The following is a 26,577-nucleotide window of genomic DNA, read 5'->3' on the forward strand; positions in this document are numbered from 1 at the left end:
TTCCATCTGCTCGCTCTAGTTTCACCTCTGTGGAGTTGCTTAAGGCTGAAAAAGTAAACTTTTTTTTTATGTAAGTATTAGCAGATAATTCTGTTTATTTTAACTAACATACCAAAGTATGTGGCATAGTATTAACCTGTCAATGGTTATATCGAAAGGTAAATAAGTGAGAGATGATTCATTGCAGTACAGAAGAATAACTTAGAGGCCAGATTTGATTCAAAGATAAAATAAAGCAGCTGACTGAACAGTGATGACTGAATGTTTCCTGCTTAAATGGAGATTAAAGGTCATGTCTGAAAAGCTGCACATAATTTCCCCTCACACTTTGCAACTGCCTTGGCTGTTTTTGTACGAGTTAATAACTAAAGGTGACACCTTGACTTAGAGTAAGAGCGATGCCAATAACAAGGGCTTTTTTCTATTTAAATCTTGTTGTTAGCAATGGTAGTGAGGCACCCTGCACAAGTCGGTCATAATGAAATTCAGTAGACCCACCTGCCCTTCTTCTACTCTGACTTTAAAACATCTTGTGTAAAGTCTCTTACATGGAGTTTACTTGTAGTACAATATATCTACAAGCTAATGTAAAGAATCCCACTGGTATCTACAGGTCTGTCTCATTGTGAACAACAGCCTGTTTACAGTATCACACAAACGTTATCCATATTTGCAGAATAGGTGATTGAGCATCTATTGTGGAGAACCAAACGCGTACATGTAGTGTAGAAAATAAAATCCTGAAATAACAGAGTGGTGCACACTCATTAGAATAATTGGTGTGCAGATGGAGTAGACGGAGTGCCTCGGTGACATCCATCTGATAAAAATAGTACAATCCCCAATTAAATTAGCTTCAGTGGAAAAAGAAGAAATATATGGTGGGAGTTTACATTTAGTTTAAAATGTTAAAAAATAGATAAACCGCTACTTATAATTGGCCTAAATTAGTTAATTTTCTCTTTTTGGGACTTAAATAAATATGGTCACTAAGGAAATAACTTGCTTTTACAAGCAAGAGTCAAATTTCTTTTCTTTTAGTTTTAGTTTAGTTTAGTTAGAGTGATTAATCATATTGGGCATTTTGGACACGTCTTTGATAAATGATGACTTTAAAAATATGTAACTTTTAAGAAGACTTATTTAAGAGTAAAGGTGTAAAGATGCATGAAAATGAGAAGAAATATTGTGGAACAATGCAGTGACGTCCTCTCTGGTTGCAGGTGGAAGTGAAGCCATACGTTCTGGACGACCAGCTGTGCGATGAATGCCAGGGAACTCGCTGCGGTGGGAAGTTTGCGCCATTCTTCTGCGCCAACGTCACCTGCCTGCAGTATTACTGCGAGTACTGCTGGGCGGCCATCCACTCACGCGCCGGCAGAGAGTTTCACAAACCCCTGGTGAAGGAGGGAGGCGACCGGCCTCGCCACATCTCCTTCCGCTGGAACTGAGCGGAACGACAGAGAGGGAGAGGCAACAGAGGGGCAGGAGGGGCAGGTGATGAAGGAGTCGCAAATCATTGTACAAATAAATGCACTTTTCTGTTGCTGGTTCCTTTTTTCGCTCTAATTTTACCGAACATTTTCCTTTTTATTTTTAAAGTTTATAAATATACATATATATATAAATATATATATATATATATAGAAGATGGAAAAGAAAAGGTGGAGTTATATCCAAATATGTCCATCTTGGAAAAAAGATGTGTACAATTATTTTATTTATACTTCTGATTTTTTTTTTATATTTTTATTAGTTCTTTTAAAAAAAATCTATAGGAAAGTTTGACATGTGATAAGGTACTCTGCTAGTCAATTGGCATATTTTTCTAAACTGTATATGTCCTTTTATTTTGATACAAGAAGCCCTAAAAATACTACTTATTTAACATTCAGCGGACTTGTATTGTAGCAGAGCTGTTGCTTCTTACTTTGTATCAAGTCTTGACAGCAAACGCTGCCCAACCATTGGCTGTTCATGTCTCAGAGCTCAGGTTTGCTGTCGATGCAACAAGCTCCAGAGCAAACAAGAATCAAAAAGGGTGTTGCTGAAGAAGAGTGCACTTATTTCCAGTTGAAAGAGTGAAATCACCGTAAAACCCAGACCCTTTGTAATTAACCAAAGCCGAATCTGAATTAACTTTGAAAAACAGAAAGGGGCCCGCTGCAGAATGAAACGGATTCTCCCCCCCCTCCCCAGATAAAAAAAAATTGTTTGAACCTCTCTTTATGATTTCCCAAGAACTTACAAATATTTTGATGTTACTTGAAATTCACAAGAAAAATTGAGCAACACATATTTGGGTTTTGATCTCCATTTTGACATGCAAAAACTAATACCTCAAACTCAGCTGCTAATGTGCCGAATACAGTAAAGAGAAAAAAAGAAAGAAAGAAAACATTAACACTCTCTGGTGTTCTCCTTTCCTTAGAACTATAATCAGAGGGAAGTGATGCAACCGGGAGAGACTGATGTAACTGGCACAGTTTTGTACTCACTTGCTTCATCACCTCCTTATTTTTGTAATCAAACCCAGGGTTGTGCTATGGACAGAGCATCGTATAGTGTATTATGGGAATGTATGGCATAGGGAGGCTACAGGAGAGACGAGTAAACAGCAGCCTGTGGTGTCTGCTGCTGAGCCTTTAGCTAAAAGAGAGTAGGGCTTCATTCATGGATCGAAACCTCCTTTCTAGGGTTTGGATCCAGATCTTTCAGGATGTGGGGGAGGGAGGCGTGGTCAGAGCAACTCCTCGAGAGAAGGCGCCTGTATTGCAGTTTTTAACGGGGCTACCACCAAACAGGAAACGCCTGTCTTTGTTATTTTTTTCTTAAAATGCATTTGTGCAATTCTCCCGAGTCTTAAACAACAAAGTGCTACTTTGGATCCATGCGTGCGCTGCGTTTTATTTACTGAAAGAAGCAATTCTAGTCGGTCTGCTCTGCGAATCGTCAGGACACATTCGAGTCGTGGAGGGATTCTGCCCTTTTGGCGAGAACCCTCTGTAATTTCTGCTGCCAAGCTAATCCAACTCAGCATCCAGTGTTTTTGAAGCATAAATGAAGATAGTCTCTGCAGTGTGCTCTACTACTACACACTCGTGACCCCCATGCAGTTTGATAACGAGATTGCAGGTCCATTTGGCTGTACCCAGTGGCTTCCGGGAACCAAAGATGGCTGTGCAGTAGTGGGTCATACTGTAGCTCGTTTCTTGTCTAGATTTTTCTATTTTCTCTCATCACTTAAAGGATTTTTTTTTTGTTATATATTCCCTTAAATTTTTCACTTCTACCCAGTTGTGCTTAACAGTCAAGCCCTGATGGACTCCAGCAAACCAAAGATTGGCCTTGAACACGATCTATACAGTATGTACAGTATATAGAAGGGGAGTTAAAACCATCAGACCACCAGTGGAAAAGCAACAGAGCTCGCAGACACACAAACAAGGCCACACACTCCACAGTGGAGGCGGCGATGTCAGGCACGAGATTTTTTTTTTTTTTTTTTTTTTTTTTACCTCAAATAGCTCTGCAAGTTTGCGTAAATTAACATGAAGTGCACATTCCCACAGCGAAGGTGAAACTAATCCTCACATTTGTTTGACATTTTAGGTCACTCCGTGGCAACCTTCTAGCTGAGCATTTAAATGTCAGGGAGTTAGTACAGAAACTTGATGATACACACTAGTGAAAATCCTCATATCGGCGTGGTGTCGTTGCACCAGTTTTGCACCCTGGACATTAGTTTTGTGGGTGTGGTGGGTGAGCATTTTAGAAGTTAAAACACTTTGTGAAGAATTTGCTGTTAAATGAGATAAAAAAAAAGATTATTTTATACATGGCCTGCTGATTTTTGGTACAGTGTTTTCTAGCTAAATTATTTTGTCATGCACATATAAACATTTATTATGCACTACTTTTCTAAATATTTTTTCTTTTTCCAACAGTCATTTTAGGCACATTTTTCACAAATGGGGAAACTCCTTTTTGCAATACCTCAATTTTTCACATTGTGAAAGGTAGCTTTTGTACTTTTGTTACTGAGAGATCTGCATATATGGAAATGTTCATTTAAAAAAAAAAAGTTGAGTGATTTCAATATATATTATTTTCAATTATGCTTTTTATACATTTCAGTGCTGAGGAATCTTTACAACTAAGTGCGCACTTGTGTTGATGCGACTTCAGATCTGCAGAGGAGAGACCAAAGTGTGTCGCTCTCTTGGTCTTAGCTTTTCCTACACTTGATGTTTCCAGTCAATCTGGTCAAGAACAGCATGGCAAGAAAGAAAAAAAAAAACAACAAACAAACTTGTAATTTGAATTTGTTGTTATTGTCTCTAAACATGGCTATACTACTTGGAAATGGTAACTTCTGTCTTGGTTTCCTCTCCATAGATGGAGCATAACTTATGAGGAGAATGCAAAATCTGGTTCACGCTTAACGCTGAATCTCGTATCACAAGAATGGATGTTTGGTGTTTAGATATTTTAATATTTGAAAAAAAAAAAAGTCTATATACATATAAATATATATATATTCTTGAACTTGCCAACTAGCACCTATTGTAATCCTTAGCATGCATGACAAAAAAAAAGAGAAAATGACAAGTACATGAATTAGCTATTAAAACTAATTGTTGTGATGTGCACCAAATGTTTCTCAACTATTAAGTTAAGGACACCCCCAAACCCACTCTCACCTCAGCTCACCCTCCTCCCCTTCCCCTCGTGTTGATCCTTGCTTCCCCATTCGCAGACCTCTGCAGGATGCACATGACATAGAGATATTTAAGAAAAAAAAAGAACACGCAAGTTTAAACTGATCCGGCAGTGCAGGACTTTGAGCATCCGTATAGAACACTGTTTTAAAGACTTGAGAACTCATCCCCGCTGTCTGTCGAGGTGATCTTATATAGACCTGTCTGGAGAAAAGGGGAGCTTAAAGACTTGAATGTGGTAAATGTTGCAAGTTAACTTCAAGTTGTTATGTGCAATACTTCTTTTGAACCTTTTTCCAGATAAAGACTCTTTGCAATGTAATTCTTTAATGCCATTTTTAATTGCAGACATTTAATTAAAGAAGATGTTAATATGTTTTTCACAGTCATTTTCTACTGTTATTGTAATCCTTTTCATGCTGGTGTTTGTAAAAAAAGAAAAGAAATCAAACTATTTGTACTAATATAAATAATTGAAGTTATTTTTAAAACATTAAAGTTTTTGTGCTCATTTGCTTATTTTGTTTATTTTAAGCTACTGTGATTGATTGCATTGTAATTATTAGGTCAACAATGTATCTAGCTGTTTATTGGTATATTTTTAATTGGAATGTATAATTGATTTTTATAATTTTGATCAGATTTTTGTTATATTTTTGAGGTGAAGCTTTTAATATGTTAAAGTGTCTAGTTTTTACTAATTGCTATATTGTGCTCCACAATATATGGTTCACATTTTCTGAAGGAAAAGAAATATTTAAATATTTGTCTGTTAATGATGTTACTTAATGGCAAGATTTCAATAGTTTTTAACTGTGTATGGGAAGGTTGTTGTATTTATTAATAGCATTTTTTACTTAAGATATCACCTTAATTTTTATTGTCATTTCACTTTATAAGTTCCTATTTTTGTATTTTCCTTTCTAATTAAGTTATGTAATACGGATATGTCCATATTTCTAGGAGTTGGTCTGTAGAAGTGCTAGTGAAACGAAAAAGAAAAAAATCTGTTATTTAATTGTTTGCAGCCAACTATTTATAACAGTATGCATAATTTTTAAATATTTGTAATGTGAAATGTTAAATGAAATAAATCTTAACTGTGATGAAATAATGTGGGTGGTCTGCTTATTTCCGCGGTGTGTTGCCGGGCGTTTCCCTGATTGCTGTAGTCTACATCTGTCTCTGAGGTGGCATATTTCTATTTAAGGTTTTTTTTTTTTTTTATCATTTTAAGTGTAACCTAGCAACAAGCTGAAGCCAAGTTTCACAGCTCTTTGTGGTTGAAAGTAACATCCCCATCCACGTGACTGCTGGGTGCAGTCAGCTGTGCGTGATGATTTGAGCCCTGAGCGCCCATCAGTAATGCGACCGTTGGCAGAGATTAGAAGACATTGCAATTTTGTAATCAGATAACTGAGCTGAACTGGACTCCACTGATCAGCTAGTTTAGGGGGTACTGGTTATGTTCTGCAGGTTTCGCTGGGTTTATAGCTGCTACACTTTGCTTTTCTGTTTGTATATGTGTAAAAAATCACACGTTCATTTTGAGAATGAATGCCACCATACAAACTGGGAATAAGGTAACCCAGCAATGACAAGGACATGCTCTTTCCTCCAACTGATCAGCAGCTCAGTAACACCACCAGCTGGCTGCATAACAACATGACCCTTTTCCCACGGCTTCAATCATAGCTTAGGAATGACAAAGTAAATATGAGGAACTGGAGACTAGTTTATCAGAAAACACACCTCTACACCTGCTAGTATGGATATAAGATCAATGTGGGATGAAAAAAATAACGCCTGCTACTGAAACTTGCAATAATGTCCACAGACAAAAACAGATCTTTAGACTTCATCTAGAATTCAAGTGAAAGAAATCCGGTTTCTCACCTGAGAGCACAAAGTAAAGAGGGGATGCTGTTACTCCACATTAAAAGGAGCTCATGGCTTGAAATCCTCAGATGATGTGATCGCTGAGAAGAAAAACAGGTTTCCTTTTTTTGTTCTTTTAGCAAGAAGTATGATGACAGACACACAAGAAGAAACTGGCTCGTGTTCTATCACTTCCTTCAGAGCTTGTGAAACATCATAATACCTCTTTATGTACTATGATTGTTTTGCTGTCACACAAAACTCAGTCTAACTTTACAGGCATCATACTAAAGCATCACGATTAAACTAAATCCATAACATGGACCGCCTCTGTGTATGCAGGTATCACAGATTCAGGAGGACATGTGACAGAAAATAGAGCCTTGGCAGACGTAAAGAAGACAGGCTGTATGTGGCTTTAAATGACAGCCTTATCTATTTAGTGTTATCATGACATCTGTCATGTCATTCTTTTGCTGGTAATTATCTTTTTGTGGTGTTGCAATAAGCCTGTCTCATCAAACAGACAGGCCCTCAATAACTGAACAAGTTATGGATTGTTCTCCTTGACACACATGTTCATCTATCTTTGAAGTGGTTTCACTCGCCTAAATAATCAAGTTATTTTACTTCATTTGATTTTTTTACAGATGGTAAATATCGGCTTCTGGCAACCTGGCTGCATGTCACTAATTTGATCGCCAGGTGGCAGTGTAGGACCACAAAAACTGGGGCGAGGAATCCGTCCAATTCTTCTTTCTTTCTTTCTTTCTTTCTTTCTTTCTTTCTTTCTTTCTTTCGTTTTTTCACGATGTCAAATCTGGAGATGCAGAGCATTTTCGTTTTGTATAAATCATCTTATGTGATGGCAATTTAAAGGACTTTTCATCTACAATCAGATTCATAGGCATCATTGCTAAACAATAATGATCATAAATTCCTTCACTTCTACTGAGAAGCTAGAATTTACGAGGAGTCATTAAATGCGACATTAATTCGACATCCACTTGAGCCATATAAACGACAATCCCGACGAGGGTAAATAAATAAATAAATAAATAAATAAATAAATAAATAGGGAAAAAAACCCTAGTAGCAGCTCCATGGGCTGGGTGTAGCAACACAGAGAAGAAGAGGCTGTGCCTGGATTAGGGGGTTGGGCTGCTTCGCTGGTAGGAAACCTTCCGCCAGAGATTCACTTTGTCTCCGTGGCGGCGGTTCAGCGTTGCTTTCCCGCAGCATCAGCAGCAGCGACACCGCAGCGCAGCCTCCAGCCTCACCTGCGCTCCCCTCCGCCTCTGCTCCGCACTCACATCACTGCCGCAGCACAGAGGAAGCAGGCGGACAAGGACGAGCAGCTGTAAGTAGCAGCTTTCCAGACGCTTTTGGAACAGTTTATATTGTTGTTGTTGTGGAGAACGGAGGGGTGGATGCGGAGGCGTATATGGTAGTTCCTTTTTTTTTCTTTTTTTAGTCCGAGACACGTTTACGTTGCAAATAAAATTCAAATTTATAAGGTTTGCTCCTCTAACCATTTTTTTTTCCAGAATTCATTTTTTTCCTTATCAAAACAACCTATTAAAACTATATACTTTAAAGTTATTTCTGTAGGCTGTTCAATCACATTTTCCTGTGTTTGTCAGGATATAAAAGGTTAAAGATGGTGAAACTGGGGAGTAATCTTCAGGACAAAGGGGCCAAACCTGTGAGTGTTGAAGATGGCTTTCAAAATGTGCCCCTCATCACTCCACTGGATGTTGGCAGCCTGCAGAGCCAAGCACCTGACAAGGTGAGAGACTGCCCACCAATTATGTTTCTGTTTGAGTATATGTGTTTTTTTGTGTGTGTCGGAAAGAGCGTCCATGCATGTGCATCTGTCTGCTTTCTCCAAATCTGCTGCTGTTAACTCAATGTTGTTAATCTATATGCGCCTTAAAACCTCTTATACTAAATACACCCCTTTCTCTTTTATATTTTTCCACACATACAGTATCCACAGAAACACACACCTATGTTTCATTCATTCATGCATTCATTCATCTCAGCTGTCTCCCAGCCATGTCCTTTGTTTTCCAGCTGAGATTAGGAGACAGATTTGATGCCAGACAGACTGTCATTTATCATCCTGACATCCCATAGTAACTGCGCCGGTGCTTGTTAATCCAGTTACCATGGCTGCAAAGCAGAGCCACTTGGCATATCTCTGGGTTTGGGATAGAGAGCTGCACTGATTGCACATTATGAAAATGAAAAGAATGAGGCAATAGGCAGCTCATTGTTGCTTCCAGCACGTTTGAAAGCTCCATGCATTAAATGTGTTCAGCACGTTTCACAGCAACAGTTACAGATTGTTCATTTAATTTTTCAGATATTTCAATCCATTTTTCCACTCTGAGCTGCTGATTGGTTTATCGAAGGACTGCAAAGGGAAATGAGGTTATTTCTTATTGAGTTTTGTGGTTTTGTCTTTCAAGACAAACAGCTTTAATAGATTAAGACTTGTGCAAAGAGATAAGCCAACAGATTTATGACCTGAATCTGAGGCTGCCTTCTAGGCTTCGAGCTTGTTGTTTAACTGCTGTTTAGGCATTTTCAAATAAATAGATGTAAAAAGACACACCACACAGCACCAAATGGTGGATTGACAAAGTTCACAAGTTAGTTAGAATAGTGTAGCACTTAGCAAGTAGACTCAGATTAAGTTACTGTGAGCAGTTAACTTTCTCTGCTTCTTTTCCTCGTTTCCTTTGACAATATCCATTTTGGTGTCCTTGCTGAATCATCAGTGGTGTGTGTTGATATCCAGTTGTTGGCATATTGTGTGGAACTGTAAAGCAAAATGCAGGTGTCATGTGACGATGAACAAAGTTTTAATGGGTGATATCTCAGCCCCAAGATGCTGCAGGACAACAGTGGCTCCAGAAATGTGCATCATGACCGTCAGTGTGACCTCAAAATGAGTCAGAGGTCTGTACCTGAGGCCACTGGATCCTAAACTGGATCATAAAAACTATGTCTGGAGGAATTTTGGCCATTGATGGCCACCGTCTATTCAGAACTTTGCTTAGCATTTAAAGTAATTTCTGTGTCCATATTTATTACTAGGTGTCAGTAATTTTTACACACTGTACCTTTAATGTTTAACCTTAACAAAGTAATCAATGATTAAAAGAAAACTATGGAGATTTCAGGGAGAAAGATTCTGAACTCAAAAATGTCACAAAGGGAACACAAAGGTCTCATTAGTGCCCCCCTTTTCCTGGCCAGTACTCCTGCCTGGCCACCCTTCAAAACCTTTCTAGACCCACCCCTGCATAGCTGAAATATAAATCCATTAAGTGCATTAAAAATATAAACAATTTATTATAGAAATTAGTTATCGCCGTTTCTCATATACATACAATATATATATATATATATATATATATATATATATATATATATATATATATATATATATATATATATAAAACTTATTACTAATTTATAATAAGCACTGGTCAGAAAATTTTCAAATGAATGTACACTACCGTTCAAAAAAGTTTGGGGTCACTTCCCTATTGAATCCCATGGCAAAGTGACCCCAAACTTTTGAACGGTAGTGTATTTTAGAACAACTCCGATGGACTGATCAAGAGAAAATGAAACTTTCGGTCCACATCATGCAAAGTACAGTTTTTCGGAGGGCACAGACATTCATGAAAAGACCACCTATCCAGCTGATCCAGTATGGGGTGGGCTGGTTAGTCTTTGGGCTTGTGTTGCAGTGATTGACATGTGATAGTGGAAGGAAAAACTGACTAACTGAAAAGCCAATAGATTCCAAAGGCAAACATACACCTCAAAATCCACCACAAGATTGGCAGGCTAAAGGGTTTACCACAGCACCCCGAAGTCTTAACACAAGAGAGCAGCACATGTATGAGAAGCTAATGATTTGTAGAACTAGAAATTTTTTAGAAGAATGGATGGACATACCTTTTGTATCTTTAAAATGCCCTTTGGAAAGCAGCTCATCTTTTAAACTACAAACTTAACAATTCACTGTTCTACTTCAAAGACACATTAAAATCCATAATTGCAAGTGTAAATCTAAGGAATTTCTGGAGAAACGGGAAATAAACTGCATTAAGTAAATAAAAATTTTATTTCATGGGACCTTTATGCAGTAAGCTAATAAGTGCAGATTGCCTTACAGTATTGAGCTGTAAAAACAACATTTGTTAAAAGCTGTTGTCATACTTTACATTTACTGAAAAGCTACAGTAGTAGCGGTTTAAAAGTTCCCATCCAAGCTGAAAGCCAGCCGAATACCTGCCAGCTTCCAGCCCAGTTCCATTCCAGTTCCAGCCAGCTGCCTTCCAACTTCCAGCCGCCAGAGAGGCCCCCTCCTTCTCCTGGGAGTGTCGATGTTTTAATCAAACTCCACCCATTCCTTGTAATATAGGGTAGACCCAGAAGATGGCGCTTCTCTCACAGACTTCTCATCGCCCGTAGTCTGTCAGATTTTATCTGAATTTACACTGACCGGCAGAGGCGCCACTCAAAGCACCTCTGATGGCCAGTCACAATTCATAAAAATGCATAAAACTTAATGCATAATCATCGTTTGACGTGGAATGTGAAATTGTAACATGCTTGTGCGCTGCCAATTGTTTTATTCAGAAATGAATGCTAGTAGGTTAATAAAACCTTTCAAATACTGGATCACAGCCCCTAGCTCTATTCTCAATAGGATGTATTTATCATACTGATTAATCTTTTAATATTAGCATTATTAACATAGACAAATCAGATTTGGATCAAGCAACACAGAATCTGTTTGAGGTAGCTAGGAAGGGTTATTTTATTCTCATATTATTTATTTCACCTCCATAAGAAGACAGGGCGACAGATAAAAGCCCCACGCAGGATCGGAGATAATTTCTTCCACTTCAATGTGTCTAATCGCGGGGGGACATCCAACACTCGCTGTGCTGCGACTTCCTGCTCGCCGGGAATCCCGATTACGTCACCCCTCCAGGTGGGCTATTCCCCGACACGCTCTGATTACCATTCCAAAAGGTACTGTATGCAGCCCCCAACTTGAACATGCGCCTTCTTCAACATTCGCACTTGCTCCAGAAAATTACCATCTCTTAGGCTCCTCCACCACCACTTTGACTGTGGATTGATACGTAAATGAGCCGCAATGAGGCAGCTGAACAAGTGACCCAGTTTTGTGATTGTTGCACATTGGGTAAGAGTGGTCAAACGAGTCCAGTTTGTGTTGTCATGCTACCAGAAATTCAGTAGGCTAGTCGGTCCTAATGCAGTGAATTTCCATGTTAATGTTGCCAAATTCAATAGCATAGCAAGAGATGAAAAAAGAAACAACGATATTTCTTCAACATGTTAACCAAAATATTTACCTCTTAAAGCATAAACCAAGTATTTACAACAAGCAGTGTGCTTTTTAACGTTAACGTGTGCCATAGCCTACTGCACCGCTGTTCCTCCTTCCAAGTCTTCTTTTTTATTATATTGTTGTTTTATCATCTGAATATACTACAACAACACAGAGAAAATATATGAAAGTTTATTTTACGCTGGTATTTGCGCAGCAGAGTTTTCTGCCGCCGGATTTGTAGTCCAGGAACGGAGAACACAGCTGCTGCCAGGAAAGGTGGATTACATTTTGTTAAAGCACAGCAATCTCCGAGTAGCCTATTATAAATACCCTCTCAGTGGCAAAATAAAACACACTGGTCTGGTTTAGTCTTCACTCTGAAATGGTTCAGTCAGAGGAATATAAAGCTGTTTTAAAAATGTTGAGCAAGCTTAAAATAAACATTCATAGGCTATCTATGTGTTTTAGATTAACACAATGATAAAACAACAATAGGCTATAATAATGGAAAAGAAGCGGTGCAGCATGGCAATGATGCGTTAATGGCTCGGGTCACGGGTTAAACATCAGTCTGGTTCGGATTTAAATGGAATAAATACATTGGTGACGAGTCGGGTTCGGGAGTCATTCTAACGGGTTAGAGCAGGTATGCGTAGCAAAACGGAACCGTGCAGGACTCTGCTCTAAGCAGTTCGGACTTGGTTGACCTGGAACCATTTGACAATAAAATCTGGAGCCATCCTGCAACGCGCTCGCTTAGCACTAGAAGTCCCAGAGAGGGGTCAATGGACCTTTCTACCTTTACAACCCAGAGATGGGTCGATTGACCAGTAGGATTTTAGCTAAAATCCTGTCTTAAGCTGCGAACAGCTTCTTTTGTTTGTAGACGAGTCAATTACTGGCACACCCCAGGAGGGCGCATACTTAGGGGAGACACTGTAGACTCTTGAAACCGGACTGTCAACTTTTGCCCAAAGCTTGGCTTGAGACACTGCTTGGTCCCCTGAGTATGAGATTGGAGTAGACCTCAAACAGATTCAGAAAGGTTTTCCTGCATTCTAGTATATTTCAAATAATTAAAAATATATTTGATATGATATATGATATATACCTCCTCGACACATTTGTGTGCTTTTAGAAGAAAAAAAAAAGATAATCATTGTGGGCCTTCAATAAAAAAGCAAACAATTTAGAATGATATGACAAAATGATGAATTCATATTTTTTTTAAAAATCACTTTAAAAGGTCCAGCTCTCCTCTTTTCATACAAATGAAAAAATACAAATTTTTCAGAATTTTTGACCAATTTTTCAAACTTTCTAACCCAATGTTCATGTACCTTATGTCCAAAAAGCCCAAGCAATGAACAATTTTGAATATTTAAAATGAACATTTTTTGATTGTGGTGGTACAGGCAGGGTCTGTGAGTAAAATGTCCAGAAGCATTAGTGTCTAAGTCAAGAGGGCATAAATGTCAACATGACAAAGATATAAAAGAACAACTGTGAATTTTTTCCAATGCTTTTTATTTTTGTCATAAAAAAAACAACAAAACAGTTAAAATAATGCAAGTAATGAAACAATTTCACAAATATTTACACAAGGCTACAGTGGCATGCCCTTGTGTGAATGGCTTTTCTGCTCTTTCAGCAGTCCGTCTGTGCTAAGTCCAAACATGCTTGGCACTTCCATGGTATCTCCATCCTGCATTTGCCACATGTGTATTTGTAGCAGTCAACACATCTTACAGTTGCGCAATTGTTCTTGCATCGATGGTTGACCTGACATTTTGCCCTTTTCCCAGGGCTAGGTGTGGGAGGTTGCTGCTGAAGCAGTTGCTCCTTATGTGCCTTCTTCTGACTCACATGAGAGTTGGCCAACTCTTTCGCGAGCTCAACCAGGAAGTCCACTCTTCTCTCCTGCACTCCGGTGCATTCCTTATGAAGAACATGAGCGTTCAGTGCCGCCATGTCGATCATGTTGTAGAACACGGCGACTGGCCATCTCCGTGTTCCTGCACGCACGCTGTACTCCCGCACCATCTGGTCCATCACATCCACACCACACTTTGTGGTGTTGTATTGTGTGACAGTGTTTGGCTTCCTTTTGGTGGTATTCTCAGTCTCAACCACATTGTGCATGCTGCTGAGAAGATAGACAGTCTTTTTCCGTTTCGGCGCATATACTGTGAGTGTTGCACCAGTGGTGGAAAACACTCGAGTGGTGAATTTAGTGTGGTCCTTCTGTCTAGTTGACTGAGGAATTTCCCGGCGAATCTTGTTGACTGTGCCAAGGATGGTGGTTTTCCGGCTAAGCAGTCGTTGCGCAAGGGACAGCGATGTAAAAAAATTGTCTGTTGTTACAGTTCTGCCCTTATCCATGAACGGCTCCATCAGCCTCATCACTACACTCTCAGAGAGTCTCTCTCCACTGGGACGACTGGGGTCCTTGCCAAGATATGGCAGGATATTGCAAATGTACTTTGATTTCAAGTCACAAGCCAGCCAAAACTTAATGCCAAATTTGTCCGGTTTTATGCCAAATTTGTCCGGTTTTGTTGCAATGTACTGCAGAAAACTGCAGCGAGTCTTTGTCGGGAAAAGCTGTTCATCAATAGTGATGTGTCGACCAGGGTTATAAGATCTGATGCAGTTATTGACAAAAGATTCCCACAGATTAGAAATTGCAGCAAACTTATTTGTCTCCACTCGCTCACTGCGTGTGAACATGTTATCAAAGCGTAGGTGTTGCATGATGTTTTGGAAGCGGTTTCGGGCCATAGTAGCAATGATTCGTGGGTTTCCCAGCTCTGCTGACCAATTGTCACGTAGTGATGGAACTTTCTTCACCCCCCGCAAGATAATAATTGCAATAAATGCCATTAGTTCTGGGAGGTTCATGAACCATTCTGCCTGCTCCTTTTGCCGTGCATGCTGAATGGTCCATTCTTGAATGCTACGAAGCATTTCAAGTGTTATAAAACAGAAGAAGCTTTGAAGACGAGTCCGGATACTTCTTCTGGCCTTAGCAGTTGGCTCTCCATCTGTGCCGTATGGTTCTATTGGGGTGAAATTGAGACATGTCCCCAGCTGTTCTTCATGCCACACTGTGCCATCTTTAGCCATCTCTGTCCTCTCACTTCCCAACCGAGCCCTCTTTTCTGGCAGTGGAGCAGTCTCATCATCTGCAAGGTAAACAATTTCACAATTTCAGAGGACGAAAATAGGATGTTTTGGAAATAAGATTAAAAAAATCCTTTATTTGTACCAAAATGGAGAAATTCCAGTGTTGCAACTCACAGTACAGGACAAAGCAGAAAGAAAGAAATTTGTCATACCAAAAAGTTCAATAATAGTTTCTAATCTTACCTGAAGACTGCTCAGAGTCAGAGTCCGAATCCAGCTGAATTTGTATCTCTTCTCCATCTGAGTCACAAGGGTTTGTATCGCTGAGGATCAGGTCCAATGCCTGCTGAGTTGTAAGCCGCCTCTGCATTTTGCTTCCTTCTATTTGTTGGAGGTGAAGCTAGCTACTATTTATCCCCCTCAGCCCACCATCCCCCACTGCCACAGAATTTACCAGACGTTTCAAGGTAACAAGGAGGGGCTGGATGCAATGGGTGCATTCCTCAGGTAATGGCTGCATTTACAAATGAAGAGATGCTAATTTTTGCCAGCAGAGTCGTCAGTTTGGACTAAAGGTCTTTCGACCCTTCTCTGGGACTTTAGGGAGATATCAAAATTCCTGGGACTTCTAGTGTTAGGCGTCCAGTTAAATCGTGTTTATTCAACCAGTCCCTACTTCATTGCATTCATTCTTTCCTCATAGCCTACGTGCACATTTTTTTCAAGATTGTTTATGTCAGTTTTGTTTTGGAAAATGAAAAAGGAGTCTTTGCGCAGAACTTATAACATTATTCTAATCTTGCCACTTGCCTATTTTATTATTGTGTATTTTTGTAATAACATGTAAATTCACTGCATAGGAACCAACTAGTCTACTGAATTTTGTGTGACAACACTAACAGAACTGTTTTGACAATGCAACAATTACAAAACTGCGGCTCATTTACTTATCAATCCATAGTCAAAGTGGTGGTGGAGGAGCCTTGGAGATGGTAATTTTATGGAGCAAGTGCGAATGTTGAGGAATTTAGCCTTTGTTCAAGTTGTGGGCTGCATATAGGCGAATCTTTGTTTACATCTTTTTGCGCATGCGCGTTTGGTTGGGTGGCAAGAAGACCTGTTGAGATGGCGGAACCTGCTAGCATAAACAAGAAAGTAAGCGGGCGAAATCCAAATTATATAAGTACGCTAAGCTCCGAAGACCAGAGGAGGTTTAGAGAGAAACTAAAAATTTGTGTTGCAGACAAAATCGAACAAATACAAAGCCCATATGAAGTCTGGGATGACGAAAAATACTGGTCTGACTCACCTGCATCTTGGCCACAGATGTGCTGGGGAGATATTTATTCTTATTTAGTTGAAAGCCCTGGACCCTTCACCCACGAGAAGTTAAAAGCTTTTAAAAGCCTCGAAGCTTATAACTATTTTGTTTCAAGAAAGGTTGCGCCAATCTTTTCGGTGAAACAAAAATCAGTGGTCGTGCTCAAAGCGGAGGTCAGACCCGGCCAAGCAGAGTCACAGCGTGATTCGCATCTTCCGTGGGTGATCGCCCAAGAAACCGGTGAAATAATCACATGTCACTGCGACTGCAAAGCCGGGTAAGGCTTTATTTATCAGTGCCTTTGAATTTTTTATTTTAAATCTAATGACTGTTTTTCAATTTTATTGGTCCTGTTAACTATAATTTAAATGGCGTTTGGTCTATCGTGAAAAACGATCATAACATCTTACAAAATTTTTCTTTCAAATCCAGTCTAGGAGAAACATGCAGTCATGTAGCAGCTTTAATGTTTAAAGTAGAAACAGCGGTCAGGATAGGACTTACAACAGCTGCGTGTACCAGTGAGGCTTGCAGGTATCAAAGCACGTATCATAGCACGTAACCATTGCCTTCTTTTTTCGGTGGGAATGCGGAAAAACTTTTTGTTGGGCCCCCAACGAGCCGTACAGCCAATCACACAACACGAGTGAACCATGTAGTAGATCGCCCTCAAACTCCAAACGCAAAGAAATCCAGCTAACAGATGCAGCTTCTTGCCACCCAATACCGTGATGCAATGCGGCAAAAGGTAAACACTGACGTCACAAAAGATTCGCCTATATGCAGCCCACAACTTGGTATACCTTTCAGAATGATAATAAACAGAACAAGACACACCAAACCAGGAGCTAAGACCACGAAGTTCAGCATCATGCTTATCTATCTTTGGCGTTTTTACACCAACATTTTTATACACTGGATAATGATAATAATTATCGATTAAAGTCACGGATAAAACTGCTGTTGTTAAAACACACCCATCTCTTACAAAATCTAAAATGTAAAACAAAAAAAACAACAAACAAAAAATCTGGATCACTGTAGAAATATCTTTATTCATTGCTGATCATCTGGCCATTGAAGCGTTTTTATTTGGAATTGGGAACAAATATTTTCCACCCTGTTATATTCTGTTCCACTCTGTTATGTTCCATTCCACCCTGTTAGTAAGGTGTTTTTTAATTTTTTTTTTTTTTTTACTAAAAACATTGAGGACTGTGAACCTTGTTTCACCATATTAGGAAGTGAGGAACATTAAATTGATTTTGCTTTTCTGTTCCCAGGTCAAAAGGAATGTAATTATCTCTCATTTGAAATACTTGATTATGCTTTCCTTTTGGCCTTTGTGGAAATAGAAACGTGATAATCTCTCACTTGAAAGCAAGCTGGGCGTACAATAGTGTGATGACGATGAAAACTCACATGACCAATGCTCAATAAAGGGTACATGAAAATGTGAGAAATGGTCAAAAGCACAAATACCGTTTGTGGTGAGTGAAACTATACAGCACAGTCCCTAGCTCTTTTCAAGCACACTCCTCCCCCCAAGGAGTATGCTTGAACAGCTAACGGCAGGTAATGGCTGTGTTTACAAATGTAAAGGTGCTAATTGTTGGCCATTGAATTGTTAATTTCAAACCGGGCAGCCTTTTGGTTGTACTCTGGGCATGGTAGAGGGATAAGAAATCTCTGGGTTTTCTAGTGTTAAACACTGGAAGCGTCGCCAGCGGTCTTTTGATGACCGCCAGTCATCAAAACTAAACGGCTGAACCTGGTATTTTAGGACTTTTATTATATAGTTGTTGTCTATAGTTTTACCTGCTTACTTGTTTGGAAAAGTAAACACATCAATATTTACGAGCAGTTTAGCACGTCTAAACTTCCACAGAGCCGCTCAGGGAGACTCTTTCTCAGCCAAACTGTCGTATATCACGGCTATGGAGTTGTAATAAATGGCCGCCCTACTCTGCTTCTGATTGGCTGTAAGATCACAAACCCTGTGTGATGATAGGCTGCTGGTTCCTGTCATTCCTACCAGCCTTTGCGCACGTGCCTGCTTCAGACAGCGGGCAGGCAGCTGTCCCACCGCTGAGACACAGTTGTATGACGTTTTATCACGTTTTATCACTAGATCGCTATGAATAAAATCCAGGGACACTTCATTTCACAGTATAAACCATTTATTTACTTATCTACTTAGGATAATAGCACTTTGAGGCCTAATTCAGAATATAGGTTGGGCAGGGTCCGGACTTTTGTGATCCCTGCTTTACACATTATCAGTATTATGTTATTTTTACCTGCCGATATTACGTTATGATTTTGTCAATATTCAGTTATGCAGCAGCTGTATCAACCCCCACTGTGAATAACTTACGTTGCAGTCAAATGACCGCTGGCAGCGCTCCTCGGGATGTTTAGAAAGCTCGCTGCTAGTGACATTCACCACTTAGCCGACTTGAGGAGGTTGTGCTTTGCCTCATAACACCATTAGCTACACATGTCGGCTTTTTTGATACATTTATTTGACGCCATTTTCAAATCAAATCATTTTTTAAATGTTGGCAAAAATGCAACAAATGAGCGACACAGCTCATTATAAACTGTTTAGAGAGCAGCAAGATCAAATCACTGCTCCTCCCCGTGGACAAAAGAGGGATTGCAGCTGTTTTTTTTACTTGGGCTGCTTAGGGGCAGAGCCTCGCTGACGACGTCATTGCGGGGGATTACATTACCCCCACAGACCTGTGAAGGATCGGCCAAGGATCAGTCAAGGACCAGTCATGGAAACAGGGGAACTTTTAAACCGCTACTACTGTACTTTCTACTGAGGCTGTTTAACTTCTTCTGTTATTAAAGGCAGTCCTGAAGGAAGCATCCATCTGCAGAAACTCACACCATAGCCTGAACCCACATGTATATTCCCCTGATGCATCTACTTTCATTTCACATACCTGTTAACTGTCTTTTTTATTATAACAACACTTTCTACATTCTAGGATCGTTTATGCACAGACAGCAGCATATATGCATAAACATATGTGGGTGACATGTCAGTTATGTCAGCTCAGGCAGCCACCACAGTGTGACATCAAAAACGTTACACTGTCAGTCATTTCAAGCTGATTAAATCAATCTTAAACCATGACCAATGCTTCATTCTGTATTCAAAGCATATCATTTGGTTATGATTATAGTGTGCACACCCTGAGCACATATGCTGCTTTTTTACTGTACCTTGTGTTAACTATTAGTGATGTTTCATATGCCCCGGGAGAGGCGTTCATAAAGACTGCCTTTGCTTGCTGCTTTAGAATATACTTGCAGACATCTGATTCTGATTTGCATGCTGCTCCTTTGCTCACAGGATTGAAAAAAAATTAAAGTCAAGCTTCTGCATGCAGATGTAAATGGATCCATTTGTTCTTGCATGAGACACTATGGTCAGTTTGTTGCTAAATATTTAAATTTGTCTGGAGCTGTTTGTGTGAGACCTCTCCTTCCTGGTAGGTGATGCATATATGTAGCAAAAGATAGAAATAATCAAATCTATAATTGAACAAAGTAGGAAGGGTGGTGATCATAGCAGGGGTCAGCAGAAATTTGGAAAAGAAATATACTGAATATGTTCAGATCTTGACATAAAAATTCACCACACAGGGCTGTCTTTGTGTGTGAGCTTGTCCTGCTTTGCTTCTCTTTTGATCCCATTACAAGGTAATATCACAAAGTATTAGTTGAACGTTAAAATCTGTAAAGCTGCAATAACCGATTCTCTTCATCATTTAAGTGCTGCAGAAGAGAGCTGCAAACTCATAAATGTTATTTTCACAATCGGCTTTCATGCAGCAACATTATCCAGCATTTGCATTTGTCTTTCTGCTTACCTGATTTTCAGAAATCCAAGATTTTCTCTTTAGTTTTACTTAACTTGGATTAAGTTTCTTTAGCTTCTAAAGCTCACCAGCTCTCCGCTTACTTCGATGTGTGCAGCTCTGTAGGTATTGAGGTTTTTTTTTTTTTAATTTATTTATTTAATCTTTTTCTTAGAAAACAGCTTCTTGCTACAGCAGGAGGTAACAGAATGGCAAAGTTATAGGTCCAACAGTCAAACATTCATCTGAAACCTGCAATAAAAAGCTTAGAACTGAATAGTTGGGTGATGATTCTTATTTTTTCTCAGCACTGATAGCCTGTGTTACAGTGTTAGCTTCCTTTATCAGTACTACTGTAGACAAATAATGTAAAATGATTAATTCAAAGGAAATTTTGGAATAGCAGTCTCTCTAATCTTACTGAATCTAAGGTGATTTACATGTCTCATCCTGAGTGAGTTAATTGTTAATCAACTTATCCTCATTTCAGTATCTGATCTGTCCTTCAAAATGAAGATTTACCAGGTCATGTGACCTGAATAGAAAACCTAGATCAGCCATGCACTTCTGAGCAGCCTTACCAGCACAACCCCAGCTGTTTGCCCCCTGATCCTGCCTGATAACGGTGTGACCTAACTACTGGGTTACCCAGGGATGTTTGCAGGGGCAGAGTGAAGTTGTGGCAGGGTTAGACACACATACATGTCAGTGTTGCTGAGGCCGTCAGAGTCTGTGGCTTTAAAAAGGTATTAAATTTGATTCCATCTGGGCAGAGACACATCAGCACCATTGCTGGGTCACTAGTATCTTGATTGGATTGCTGGTAGTTGAAAAAAAAACAAAAAAACAACAACAAACAGGCTCAAGAGAAAAAAGTCTCAAAGGGACACAGTGATTTTTATATTTGTTATTTCTCTAAAACAAAGCAAAGCTGACAAGGTTTTACAGACTTAAATTGTTTCTCCTTTGTACTGTCCAAAAAGCATCCTCATACACTGATGCCCTTTTAAATAAGTTATTTCGGAATAGCTTTTAAATCCCAATCATTCTTATTGCTGTTTGTTCTTATCCTCATGAATTAAGCAGGAAATGTGAGGATCTAAAATTCTCAGTCATGCATCCATCACAAAGGAAACATTCAAAGATTTCTTCTGTGTTGCAACGATGTGAGGCCTCATTACCAAATGAACCATCGCTCAGCTATAATACATGAATTCTCACATTGCACAGAGGCTGCAATCCTGATTATCTAAGACCTTGGAAGACACAAAGTAACAGAGAGGCGTTTATTCCATGAAGAGTAAAGCCCTAATTGTGTTTTTTGCTCTTCAGAGGCCAAATGTCAGTTATTGTCCCACAAGATTATTTCAAGTTTTAGTGTTAAAAATTATTTGAGTTTTGCATCTATATCCCATTTAGATCAAAACTCTAGGTTATGATATGAATTAGAGCTGAAGGTAATTATTATTTCCATGGTTTAGTGGTCTGTTGAATATCTTCTTTACATGATTGTTAAATAAAATGCCAGAAACTAGTGAAATATATCGACCAAAATACCTAAGATTTTAAGCAGGACATTTTTTTAAATTAAAAGTACAAACTCCAAAAATTCTCACTTTAATATCACATGAATACAAGAAATACACATAATCTTATTGTTTCACAGCAACTGGACCAACAACATAGATAAGCATGTACTGTATGAACAGCAAAAAAAGCTTTTATTTAGAAGCCGGAGGGTGGAACTTGCCAGGTCGTTGTCTAGATGTAGGTTTAATTCTAATATTTAGCTGTTAGTTTATTTATTTATTTTTTTAACTTTGTTATAATTGAGGTTACTGCAGTTAAAACCTGTGATGAGTCTCATGCGAAAGCATTGCTTATTTCCTTTTTCATTCTCACTGTTTGACTGGTAAGGTTTAGGATCCAAGCAGGGTTGGAATTTAGAAATGATCGCAGCCTTCTAAAGCGTCATATGATGCGCTGGGAGGCCTCTTTGAAATGACATGGTATTATATATATATATATATATATATATATATATACACACTCAGGGCACCAGCGGCTTGTATACTAAGTAATCAACTAGCACTGCAGAACTGTTGGTTTGGACAAGCAATTTTCACACCCGCATCTTGGGTTTCTCCTTTTTTTTATTCATGTTGTAGAAATGGAGAGTGATTTATGTCTCTGGTGTCACAGAGGGGATACAAATAGCTGCTTTTATTATCCTGATCAAAAGAGGACCAGAACTGGCACCCAGAAAGACTGCCAAAGGCTTTGAGAATTGAGTTCAGCAATGGTAATGGTATAAAGCATTTGTCTCTATAAACAGGAATTATAAGTACTTTAATATTATCGATGTAGCAAATATTGCACACACACACACACACACACACACACACACACACATATATATATATATATATATATATATATATATATATATATATTATGCAATATTTGCTTAATCAATAATATTTAAGTACTTAAAATTCCTGTATACATATATATATATATACACACACATATAAGGAGCAATAATTTAAACCTTTAGAGTGATCAATTATTTTGGTTTAATTTTGGCCCTCACCTCAAGTCTTTATTTTTAGGTGCACAGCCTCATTTTCAGCCTCATTAAAAACCCTCAGTATTCAAATCGTTGGTTAGAATCAGCTGGATTTTTATTTTTTATTTTACAGCAGAAACAGCACTGAGTATTTTTTCTTCATCAGGTGGCCAAAAAGCTCTAAATGAGTGATGTAACAGTACAATATTAACAAGGCAGCAGCTTGCTGAAAATAAGCTTAATTATATCACCTGAAAAGATTCCATAAATCATCTATACCGCTTTGTCCATTAAGGGTCGTAGAAGCTGGAGCCTAACCCAGCATTTAGCAGGTGAGAGGCCTGTAGATTACTTATGTCAATTTTGCATTCATAGCTTATGTGAATCTTAAACCTGTATTCGAATATGACTGTAGATGCATTTCTAAGAACAAAATATTGGGACCTTCTCATGTATATATTTTAAGAATACAACTAGTCCCAAATTCACTATGTAGCATGACAGCATCTGAAAATCTACAACCAGAACTCTAACCAAAGCCATGCAGCAACAAGACTCTGTTGATTCATATCTACAGAACTGTTTGTGATTCCAGTCAATCAAATATACAGTACAAAAGGAACTAATAAAACAATAATCATCTTTAATTAAAGTATCACTTCATCTTGTTAGAACCTATGTCATACAGCTGCAACATAGTTTCTCTCCCTTTTTTCTTTATTTTTTTTATTTAAAGGGGGTTTCTTTTATTCATAAGGAAACCCTAAAATCAAAGATCTAAAAAAAAAAAGTGTGTGCAGTTGCTTTCCACACTGAAACTTACCAAAGACACACACTCCCACAGCTCAGTCTCTGGGGATTAAAGATGAAACAGCAATCATTGTGGTAGCAGGTTTAAGGAATAAAATACTGGGGAAGACACACTGAAAAGAGAAGTTCTGACAGCTTTTCTACAGGGAATATCAAAACTGAAAAAAATACCATGATTGGAGATAGAGAGGCGGCGGAGAAGCAAAGCGGCTGCGTTTGACAAGCTAAACCCGTCTTTTTAAAAGTGTACTTTGTTCTTATTCATGCTGCATTCATTCACCTCTTCACCCTCTCAAATACAGAAAAAAAACATATATATATATATTTTATATATATATATATATATATATATATATTTATATATATATATATATATATATGTATATACTGTATATCTTAAAGTTCCTCATCAGCCTCCTTCAATGGAATAAACTATGGAGCCCATATGCAGATCTAATAGTGAGTCACAGTCAGAGATGGAGGTATTAAAAGGTCACACTGACTCAAGGTGTTTGCATAAAATATGTGTAATTGAATATCTGTTAATAGATTCTCAAAGGTAGTTGTGTCAGCAGCTGTGCTTCTGTATATGCTGAAAACATTAACCTACCTCACAGGAGTCTGACAGTCTGGAATAAAAAAGGGTGCAGTGATGCAAAAGATGAAACAGTATGTTTTATTAATGCCTCATAATACAGCCAGTGTCATTTTGGAGCATCAAACAGGTGCAGTGGAAGAAATTCAGATGGAGAACAACAAAGCAACTAATGTTTTGTGCCCAAATATTAATGGAAAATAATATCAGCTTTTCCTAAATTTACAATAAGAAAGACCCTGAAAAAAAAAATATATATATATATGTGTGTGTAATAGCAATATGATAAATATAATAAAACATAATGTGCAATAACCTGGATTAAACCGGGAAAATATCAAAACATAATCAGTAACAGCAGCAAGACATCTGATTGGCTACTATAATCATGTGACACAGAAGGAATACGATGACTGGGTTTCACATACAATTTTATTGCCTAAAACAGTGATCTCCAACCTTGCTCCTTACACTGTCCTGCAGGTCTTAAAGGTCTCCCTACTGCAACACACCTTATTCAAATTAAATGGTTCTCTCACAACCTCTGCACAACTCTGTTGATAAGCCATTAATCTGAGTCAAGTGTGTTTCACTAGGGAGACATCTAAGACCTGCAGGACAGTGGGCCTTGAGGACCAGAGTTGGGGATCCCTGGAATATAACTGAGTTATGACATGTTTTGTATCAGCAGAGTGGTGTCTCAATACTCCAAAAAGAATCAAATCTGAAATTTTGACTGGCTAATATCGAGGTATCAACCTCAGAGTATTGATCCACCCATCCCTAGTTTTTAGTCCCTCTTTACGCTGCAGGCTTTCCTTTATTCATTGCCAGGTCATTGTGCATGTTTGTTCTTCCAATCCTTTTGTTCCAGTTGTTTGAGTTTGGTCTTTTGTTAGTTTAGTTCCCAGTGTTCCTATTCTGCAGTGTTTTCTGTTGAATTAAATGATCTTTAGTCACCCATCCACTTGTGTCTCTGTGTCCTGCATTTGGGTCCTTCCACCTCGTGTACTGCATCCACAGTCCATGACACATATAATATATTATTATGATATTATCAGTGATAAGAGTGTCCTTATGAGAATTTATGAAATAAACTGAAGCAAAGCAAAGCAAAGAGAGAGAGAACAAGAGAGAGACATAGAGAAAACAGAAAATATCCTCAAAAATTGAACTTGTATGACAGATTTAGATTTCGTGGCTGCTGCTTTCATTGATCATAATTAATTTATCCTTGTATATAAACACCTCACACAGCCAAACAGAAAGTTTAAAGAAATCAGAGGACAAGGCAAACACAAACCTCAATGAGAAACCTGTTCTTGCAATGTATGAAAAATGTATGAAAAAAATGTAATTTTCCTTCACTTTCAGTGCCATCATACAGTTAGGTAATATAAAGAAAAGATTTTTATGACAAAAGCTTCCTATACTGCAAAAACCTTACTAGACGATGTGGGGATACATCACATTAACAACAGCTGCCTGCTCTAACGCAGAAGCTAAGTGTGAAAGAAGCACTTCAGCCACTATGTGTGTCTATATTTAACAGGTTAAAAGGTTTGTTACAAGTGTTTTAATGTACCAGCTTCTGTTGTTGAAACCCAAATAGTGTGAATAAAAGTTCCTACAATTATGAAGCTTAAAGGAGAGGGTGCCCAGGATTGAAGAATCAGACCTATTGCAGGTTTGGGGTAGTAGAAAATCAGTTTTCTATTTATTGCAACAAACAGCACACCAAATATCGCCCTTCTCTCTGTGCAGAACCAGTCTGCTTGGCAGAACCTCCCTAAATCACCAATTCACATAGGCCAACCACAGCAGACTCCTAAAAAAATAAGCCAACAAGATCACATGATTAAATTGAAACATTTCCTTCTCTGTTATACAACTCATGAATTTAACAGGATCATAAAAAACCCAAAACAAAATATATTCCTACAATTCTCAATTTTAACCTTTTAACCTCTAATCTCATCCACTCAATTTTTCAATCAAGACTAAGAACACCCCCACACACATCCTGCAAGAAAACTCTGTTGTAGGCAGGCCTCCATATTGAACAATGACCAAAGAAGGGTGCACTGGAATTACTAAAACTAAAAACAAAAACTAGATGATGGGTGCTTTTTATTCACCTTGCTACACAAGCGGTAACATAAAGCTCAGGAGGGAGCTAGTGCCTCCTAAAGGATGTGTTTGCTTATCTTGTGGACAATTAAAGTCAGTTCCAGTTCATCCATCTAAGTTGTCAGGATTCTCCCAGAACCAGTTGTGTGCGGTGCGAGATAAA

General features: G+C 38.6%; 2 protein-coding genes across 4 annotated transcripts in view; both read left to right on the forward strand.

Moving 5' to 3' along the window:
• Positions 1-5,827, forward strand: part of cpeb4b (cytoplasmic polyadenylation element binding protein 4b) — a 28,778-nt gene extending 22,951 nt beyond the window's left edge. For 2 of the 3 annotated variants that reach the window (XM_042007920.1, XM_042007922.1), the window contains one exon: positions 1,224-5,827. In XM_042007920.1, coding sequence (XP_041863854.1) covers positions 1,224-1,451 — 228 coding nt within the window. In that variant the 3' untranslated portion in view covers positions 1,452-5,827. The remainder of the gene's footprint in view (positions 1-1,223) is intronic. The other variant, XM_042007921.1, reaches the window with a different exon arrangement.
• A 1,869-nt stretch (positions 5,828-7,696) lies between these two features.
• The window catches only part of nsg2 (neuronal vesicle trafficking associated 2), a 50,947-nt gene continuing 32,066 nt past the window's right edge, over positions 7,697-26,577 (forward strand). Inside the window, exons 1-2 of the mRNA XM_042008939.1 lie at positions 7,697-7,959; positions 8,243-8,388. Coding sequence (XP_041864873.1) covers positions 8,260-8,388 — 129 coding nt within the window. The 5' untranslated portion in view covers positions 7,697-7,959; positions 8,243-8,259. The remainder of the gene's footprint in view (positions 7,960-8,242; positions 8,389-26,577) is intronic.

The sequence above is a fragment of the Melanotaenia boesemani genome, chromosome 15, assembly GCF_017639745.1.
Source record: "Melanotaenia boesemani isolate fMelBoe1 chromosome 15, fMelBoe1.pri, whole genome shotgun sequence".
NCBI lineage: Eukaryota > Metazoa > Chordata > Actinopteri > Atheriniformes > Melanotaeniidae > Melanotaenia > Melanotaenia boesemani.